This window comes from Monoraphidium neglectum, assembly GCF_000611645.1.
Source record: "Monoraphidium neglectum strain SAG 48.87 unplaced genomic scaffold scaffold00465, whole genome shotgun sequence".
Lineage (NCBI taxonomy): Eukaryota > Viridiplantae > Chlorophyta > Chlorophyceae > Sphaeropleales > Selenastraceae > Monoraphidium > Monoraphidium neglectum.
Window position 1 is genome coordinate 1,079 of NW_014013163.1, and position 8,317 is coordinate 9,395.

General features: G+C 58.7%; 3 protein-coding genes across 3 annotated transcripts; 1 reads left to right on the forward strand and 2 right to left on the reverse strand.

The window, feature by feature from the left end:
• Positions 1-689: 689 nt before the first annotated feature.
• On the reverse strand, positions 690-995 carry MNEG_3631 (hypothetical protein; the record flags this gene model as incomplete). The annotated part of the gene is made up of 1 exon (XM_014047889.1): positions 690-995. A coding segment is annotated over one exon (306 nt), but the record flags the coding sequence as incomplete, so codon positions are not given.
• A 1,617-nt stretch (positions 996-2,612) lies between these two features.
• MNEG_3632 (hypothetical protein) lies at positions 2,613-3,991 on the reverse strand (the record flags this gene model as incomplete). The annotated part of the gene is made up of 4 exons (XM_014047890.1): positions 2,613-2,749; positions 2,925-3,096; positions 3,429-3,605; positions 3,815-3,991. 4 exons carry the CDS (start codon positions 3,989-3,991, stop codon positions 2,613-2,615), a joined length of 663 nt encoding a protein of 220 aa, XP_013903344.1.
• A 2,794-nt stretch (positions 3,992-6,785) lies between these two features.
• Positions 6,786-7,267, forward strand: MNEG_3633 (magnesium-protoporphyrinO-methyltransferase; the record flags this gene model as incomplete). Its single annotated transcript, XM_014047891.1, has 2 exons — positions 6,786-6,905; positions 7,133-7,267. The coding sequence occupies 2 exons, from the start codon at positions 6,786-6,788 to the stop codon at positions 7,265-7,267; spliced, it is 255 nt and encodes an 84-aa protein (XP_013903345.1).
• Positions 7,268-8,317: the final 1,050 nt, after the last annotated feature.

Genomic DNA, 8,317 nt, shown 5'->3' on the forward strand with positions numbered 1-8,317 from the left:
TCAGCAGCACGTCGGCGCAGGCGCCCGCCTCGAAGCAGAACTGCAGACCTGCCTGCTGCAGCGCCCCCGCCTGAGAGGAGTGCAGCCTGTTTGGGGTGATGAAGACGTGCTTGCCAGGTGCCAACCCCTGGCCAACCTTTGCAATGACACGCGTGGGTGGTTGGTGGAGTTGGGAACGAAATGTGGGCTCGGGTGTGCGAGTTGGTTCACTTGTGACGCAAACAGAAACGGCGGCCAAGCGGAGTTGAAGCCAGGGTGACACACATCATTTTGACAGATCTAACGACACCATTCTTATCAGCTCTGACCTCTAGAGCTTGGTCGCCTTCAACGCGCACCTTGAAGGTGACCTGCACAAAGCCGGCATACAGCACTGCGGAGGGGCCCTCGGCAACACTGGGGTCTGTGCCGCATGACACCATCAGCGTGCCCAGCTGGAAGCTCCCGTCCACACACCCTTTGATTGACAGCCAGTCTACCAGCCAGGCGGCCGCGACGTTGACGAAGTTGCTGGCCACCTGATACCACAGTAGGGTTGATATGTCAGGGGTAGAAATGCGCAGGTTCACGCATGCGTGCATGGAGGTTTCGTTGTCAAAGCAATTGTATGCACGGCCTGCTAACTTGCAGCCCTGCTTTCTACACCCGCTTCCATTCCAAGACAGCGTGGAGCACCTGCAGGTGCTCACCAGCCTTTTGAGGTTGCGCTTCCACTTCCTGACATGGGCGTCGTTTGCTCCCTCGCCATGCAGGATGCCCTCGATGATGTCACGCAGGTGATAGTGCCGCCCACGCCGCGGCACGCGGCGCGGCTTTGTCTGTGGCATGACCTGGACATGCAGCACACCGCCATCAACAGTGGCGGCCGCTTCAGCACGCTGCAGCGCAGCACTGTGCAGAGCCACCACATCCTCACGCGTCAGGCCCGACAGTTCGTCCCCAGCTGCTGCTGCTGCTGGTGCTGCTGCCTCCTTTTTAGATTGGTGCACCTCCATAATGGTGTATTTTCCGCTTCTGCGACAACGTGTAGGTGAGCACGTTACAACACGAGGTGCGGTGCGTGGGCGGGAGGCGCGGCGGGGGTGCCGCACCGTTTTCCTGGCCCCTGTCCAACTAGATCACCATTTGAATTGAGATTGATCCTTAGAAGATCGCTGTGAGTTAAGATTTGCGCTGGAGATCGAGTGTTTGCCGCCAACACAATCCTGGCGAAAACGTGCAATGCTATGGTAGCTTTCACGTCATCATATATAGAAAGATCTAATATGCATTCATCCACTATGGTACAGTCTAGTTATCATATCGTCCTTTTGCGAGCTCAACACCAGATCGCCCTATCGATGCCCTATCCATAGCACGGTAGCAGGGTCAAGCGCTGGTGCACAGTATCATGTTGTTGGGACCTTAGTGAGTATGGCAAGTGAGACCAGCTCCTGGTACCGCGTTAGGGCCCGCATGCCTGCAGCAGATGGCGGCGGGTTTTATCGAGACAGCCCTCCAGTGTAGAAGTGATTGGTGCAGTATTACTCTGTTGTGTGTTGCATGTGTTTCTGCGTTATGCTTATATGTCTGCGCTGTCACGTGAGCTGAGAGGAGGCACTAGTAATGTGCCACAGAGTGGCTGCAGATGAGTCAGCTGGGGACGGGAAGAGTGGCAACCTCAGGTAGAGTGACCATAATGAAGTGTGAGCAGCAAGGGGGATCAAAACGTGGAGTCATGATTGCTCGGGCACAGCTCTACCCCAAGGGAAGCCGCCTGCGATGTTGGCTAGTGGGAAACCACTTCGTTGCACGTACACCTAGCTTATGACACTGCAGTGTCGTAAGCTGATGGCCGACGCAAATATATGTAGTGCAAGTGACCGGGTTCCGGCGACCCTATTGAGTCCGGAAACGCGTGGCTGAAGCAGCTTCGCACCGCCAACCTTTCAGGGCAGCACTGCTGGAGTGACCGCTAGCGCTGAGCGATCGGCCCTCCGCCCTGCGCGGCCCTGGGTTGTGCGGAGGGTGCAGCGCCCTGCATGACAGAGCAGCAATTCAATGCATGGCGTCTCACACAGCAAGAAGACGCAAGCCGTACTGGAAGTTGGTGATCAGACGCAGGGTAGGTAGATGCATGCTGGCTTGCGGCATCCCGAGATAAGCAATCACCTAGTTCCACCTCACACACAGCCAACCTAGGATTACTGCAAGTTTCTCTCGCATCTGGGCTGGCTGCACGAATTGAAAGACAGGCGGCACCGTGTTTATTGCGTTGCTGCGCCTGCAATCAACAAATAGACCTGCAATTGACAACCGCTTACACTGAAAGAGTTGGATGACGGCGGCACCAATGGTAGCGATGCTGTGTCAAGAGATCCGCCTGTATTGATGCAGGCCTGGGCGCGTGCACCAAGCCACTGCTCACCAAGTGCGACGCCCCTGGCTGCAGCCGCGCCCCCTGCAGACAGAGATAAAGCCTGTTCGGCCGAATGATCACACGGGAACTTGCAACGTGAAATTACACAGGAAGTTTGGTGCCCGTCAACATTGGTGTCTTTCAAAACACAGCCATATTGCATCCTACAGAGAACCTCTGCGTGGCGAGTGTCTGCGTACTATGTCACCTAATTCTAAAGGATACATGTATCAGCAAGCCGCTGATTCTGCTTGGTGTTGGGATTGATGGCCCTGGGCACGACCTCAAACAGCCGGGGCCAGTACTTGCCGGTGACAAACAGCCGCCGCCGCTTCGCATCCCATGCGATGCCTGGCAGGCAGGGTAAGATAGCAGATGGGAGCACGTGCATGGCGTGATCTCGCAACCTTGGTCTGAACCGGGCGGGCTGCGTGCCCCAAGATGCTGCATTCAAAGCTGCACGCTGCTGGCCACACCCTATGATCCCCCCGTTCAGGACAGGCGGCCTCTCAGCCCAGATGCTCACCGTTGAAGAACTCCATGGCTTTGCCGCCGTTAGGCAGTCCCCGCTGCTGCAGGGCATACCCAAGGCCCTGCATCAGCAGCCAGCCCACCACGCGGCCAGTCTTGGGGCAGATCCGTGCGATGCACTCAGTTTGCCAGACGTTGGCCCAGATCTGGCTGTCAACCACCTCCAACTAAAAGAAGATTGAAGGGGAGGTGGTTGGGTCTCTGAGGAGGAAATGTTTAGGATAAAGGCAAGCCATGGGGAAGGAGCTCTGAGTGAACACTGCTATTTCATCATGCCAAGGGCCAGCAGAGCTAGTGATCAGGGTTTGCCACCACCTGCAATCTGCAGATCAGGAAGTGCCATAGATTGCCACAAAGATGTACGGGCATGATATCAGGCCTCACACAAGCACTCGTGCTCCGGCCTCAACACACCCTTGCACACGTGATGCACGTCAGCAACACTTGTAGGCCACGTGCCTCGAAGCTCAAGTATGCGTGCTCACGCAACCACACACACCTCATTGAGCCACTTCACGTCCTGGCCGTTGGATCTGACCACCACCTGCCTCACGCTCCTGAACCCATCGCCAGGGTCCAGCCAGCTGAGCGTGCTGCTGCCATCACTGACCACCAGCAGGCCGCCGTCATCGGCAATCCCCCAGCCGTCACTTAGCGGTGTCTTGAACGTGCCAACCTGCGGCAGATGGCCAGCAGCAGGGCAGCCGGCAATGATGGGCCTGCTGAGCGTTAGACTAAGCAGGTGGCAAGAGGATTGCTGGCCGTGGCTGCATCCGGCAACTGGGCGCATGGAGAGCAAGCAGCTGCAATGACACAACTCTGCCCTGCACGGCCGTCACGCCTCTGGCTGCTGGGGGTTCAAACCTGCCGCGTGCCACCGCACACCTTCTGGACGTCCTGCGTTGAGTAAATGAAACCATCTGGACGCTCCCACGTCAGCTGGTAGAGGCGGTCCCCCAGCTTGGCCAGGCCCTCTCCAAAGTGGTGCCCCGGCAGGCGGGTGCGCGCCTCGACCTCGCCAGTCTCCAGGTGCACAAGCCGCACATCCGATTCACCATACATGCCTGTGAAAATCATGACACGGTGGCGGGCAGCACGTACAAGATGGGCGGGGGTCGTGTGGGCGCCGCCGAGAAGACGAGAGGGGCTCAAGCGGAAGGGCTCATTGCAGGCCACGGCAGGCGTTGTTGCGCAGCTGCTCACACTGAACAGCCTCATCTCCGCTGCTGGGGTCTGTCCATGCCAAGCGTATCAGTCAGCAATCGCACATGGGACGCGCTACATGTGCGCATACCCACAGACTCCCAGAGCACTTCTTTGCAATCTCGGCTGCCTTCATAGCAGCGCCGGTCAAAAACCAGTCCTGCATGCGACAATAATGGGCGTGCAGCGATCAGCTGCCTTCAAGTCCACGTTTCTGCTTGCCTGCCCGAGCGCAGCATTTGAATTGCAGCAGACGTGCAACAGCACCATGCACGCGCGTGGTGTTCCGATGGAAGTATGAGCCTGCGTCCAATCAGCCCGTCGCTTCATCACCCACCCTGTGTGTAAGCTGTAGGGTCGTGCGGGTACTCCGCAACAACATTGAAGCTATACAGATCCGGCTTGTTTGGCGGAAGCGCTCTGCAGTGATCCTGCGGCTTGGCTGCCCAAGTACATGATAAATAGGCAAGGCAAAATAGCCACAGACGAATTTTGGCCGCCATCGCGTGGTCTGGAGTGCAGGCAACAGTAGCTTTGCCTGGCTGGTTGTCACATAGATCACTGGAATCTAGTGTGCTGGTGATTTGATGGACGCAAGTTGGCAATCAACGTGAGAAGAATGACCGCCCTGGGCAAGCCTGCGCGCATGTGAGCATGTGCCAGGTGGCAGCGATCACGTGCAGTACTCCTACTGCAAGCTGGTGGAGCGTCGTCAGATTTTCTTCGTAGACGACTAGCAAAGCGGCCAGCTTGATACTGTCACATTGCAGGCTCTACACTGTCAATGCTCTATGAGGGCACTACACGGTCCAAAGGCTAATATGATACCTGGGCTAGGCTCCAAAGAGCGGGTCTCACTGTGCGCTGCCTCCCTGTCACCCTGGCATTGCGACTGCAATAGCAATATTTACGATACGCTTACCCTCCGCAGGCTTGTTGTTTAAAGCCCAAAACCACTGCTGACCGCTTGCTTGCAAACTCTTCTGCGGTCGCAGAAGTTTTTTGCCCTCCAGGGCCCGACGCTGCGCGCCACACTGGACGTGCTACTGGCCACCGCCGCCCCCACCTACAGTATTGGCCAGCTTCGGCATGTTGATAGTGGGGATGAACCCTCAGAAGCGGTGAGGGGTGCTGGCAGTCACAATTTTAGGCTGGGTGGTCTACACAGCCTCACATGGTTGTAAGCTGAATACATGCACGCAGCTGCTGGTCATGCAAAGCGTCCGCCATCCTGCCAGGGACCCCGCTCTGACACCAGCCTCTTTGTTGGCCCGCCAACCACCCTGTTCACCTGGCCACCAGCGACCAAATCGTCCCATGGCCGCCGCCGACCACCACCACCATCACTCACCCCTGCCCCCGCACCCCTCAGCTAAAATTCCAAATCGAGGCCACCGGTGGCGACGAGCTTGAGGCTTTGACGAGCATCTCAACACCAGCATGTTTGAGGGGTGGACACGCTCTGCTGAAGAAGGGTAAGGTGCGGCCTGGGCTGCTTGGTACATCCGTGCAGCCGTGGAATCGCTGCGCAGCGGCCGCATCACTCAACTGCTGCGCTGGGCTGCTCAGTCGCGCCGTCACGGACGGCGTTCGCAGCTGTGGGCGTGGCGCAGGGTAATTCCCGCTAGGCATCCGGCCTGCGTGATCCAGGCTGCAGCCAATCGTGCAGGACACTTTAAACACGTTCAGGTGTGGCCATAAGCCCTGTCTGTGATGGCCGTACTGATGCCCGCTGTCTTGTTGGCCCCCCCTTTTCCCATGACTGCGGCCAGGTGAACAAGGAGCAGCTGGACACCCGTCAGGGCCACGCGCCGATGGTGGACAGTTGTTGCAAGGTGCTCAGGTGGTTTGAAGAGGAGGCCGGCTTGCGGGGCGCGTGTTTGCGGCGGATTGTGGTTGCTGCATGGGTGGGTCCGGACCAAACCTCCACGCAGGACGCATGGCGGGCGGCTGCCGCCGCCGCTGCTGCTGCTTTGGCTGACAGGCTTCGAGACGTGCGGTTGCGGTGGGTGGCTGCGCCTGGCTGCCGGATGCTTCTGGGCAAGCGGCCTGATGTATAGCGGAGTGAAAACGTGTGGAGGCATGCTGTGCCAGCCGTGCGCCCTGATGTTCGCTTGACCGCTGACTTCCTCCCCGCCCCTCCTTGCAGGCAGCCTGGCATTCTCCTTTGCGCTGCGCGGTGCTGACGTGAGTGCGATCGACATCACCAGCAGCATGGCATCGGATGCGGCACGGCAAAGGGCGCAGAGCCCAAGGCCTGCCCATTTTTGAGGCAAGGATCTCGAGTGAACGTGGGCAGGGTGATGCCAAAGGGCCGGACTGAGAGGTCCGGGTTGGCATCATGACAGCATCCTACGACTGCCGGTAGCGGGAGGACTGCTGGTTTTTACAGGAGGCCGGCAAGAGGGGTGCAGGCGCTGGTGGTGAGCAGCAGTGCGTGCAAAGTGCGCCTGCTATGTGCGATTGTGGGGGAGGGTCGGGTGTGTTCAACATAGCGGCACACAGTTGGCAACCACCTGACGCGTGCATCTCCAGCTCTTCACGTCACCCGCCGCACTCCGCGTCACCCGCCGTACTCCCCATCACCAGGTCTATCACCGGGCTGTACTACGTCGTCACCTGCATCCACTACCCGCAGGACAAGGCTGATGCCATGATGTCCCACCTGGCCCCCCTTTCAGACTGCCGCCGGGTGCTGTCGTTCCCGCCCAAGACACCCGACTGCTCCGTTCTCAAGCGCATCGGAGAGCTCTTCCAGACCCATCAACGAAAGGTGAGGACTGGGGGCAGGGTAGCAGGGATGCTGGCCATATGTGCAGAGCTCCAGCGAGCTGCTGACACTGATTTTCTGCATTTCTATTTTGCTGGGGCGCAGGTTGCTCTGCCAGGCATGCGGCTTTAGCTCTGCAGAGCTGTCCTTATGAAGCATGCATGCACTGTTGCCAGCTGGCCAGTCAGGCAGCTGATTGCGAGCCGCGGAGGCCCTGTCCTCCCCTGCAGGCCACGCGTGCATACCTCCACGCTGAGGAGGACGTTCAGGCGGCGCTCAACCCCGCGGGCTTCAAGGTGACCAAGAGGGAGATGACCGCCACCTCATTCTATTTCAGCCGCCTGCTGGAGGCCGTTCGCAGCTAAATGCAGTTCAACACAACTTTGCTCGGTGTTCAATTATTGAAAGCGCAGCTTGCGTCAGGAGAGCCCACTACTGGCGGAGGTGGTTGGTGCAGTCTTGCCCTCCATTCGGTGTGTCGTGTGGAGTGCTGCTTTAGGCTTGCCAGCGTTATCACGTGAGCTGAGAGGAGGCATCCTGGCCCCTTTTAATCATGTTTTGATGCTGCTATTTGTTGATGTCGCCTGCATCCCCTGTTTGGTGCTGCTGTGGTAACTACCAACGCGTGTTCGCCAGCGCTTGCAGCATCACACAAAATGCAGGTCGATGTCGTTTGGCAGATAACCGCTGAAAGCAGCAACTCTGTTCTTGTCAAAGCCATAGCAGCTGTGGAGTCCACCACCTCAAAGCCTAGCCGGCTGCACGCAAGCCTTGCTGATGCATCATGGCCCCCCGGGCTGTCATGTTTTGTCCAAAGTGTGGAATGACTCTGCTGCATTTCAAGTTACACGCTGCAGTTTAGAACACCCATGCATAAGGATCAAACGCACCCCTCAGCAGCCAGTCTATCAGAAATGCTACATCACAAGGTGCGAGGCATGCAACATGCCCAAACGCACATGGCCTTCTGCCAAGTTGCAGCATCCTGGTAGCTGGGAGGTGCGTCCGCAGCCAGTGCCAGGGCCCACCGCGTGGAGGTGTGCTGCTCGGGCCCCAAAAAAGCGTTGCGGCCCGCACGCAACGGTATAAATAACGTTGCGTGCGGCGCAGCCCAACCCCCTGGCTAGGCCAGGGTAGCGTGTGGCGACCGACCAAGGTCAGTCCCACTAGCAAGCTCCCGGAGTTCTGCTCCCGGAGGAGTGCTCCAGACGGAGGTTTGCCCGCTTGAGAACAGCCCGTACGGGTATCCTGGGTTTGGGCTGCCAGGTCACCGCAACACGCGCACCGCTGGGGCTGGGAGCGCACCCCCAACCCGAGCAGCGGGCGCGCGACCTGGAGATGCAGCGCCTGCAGCAAGGGGGTGCGGGGCAGCGCGGCGCGGGCGCACGCGCACCAGGCAACACTCTAGCAGGCAG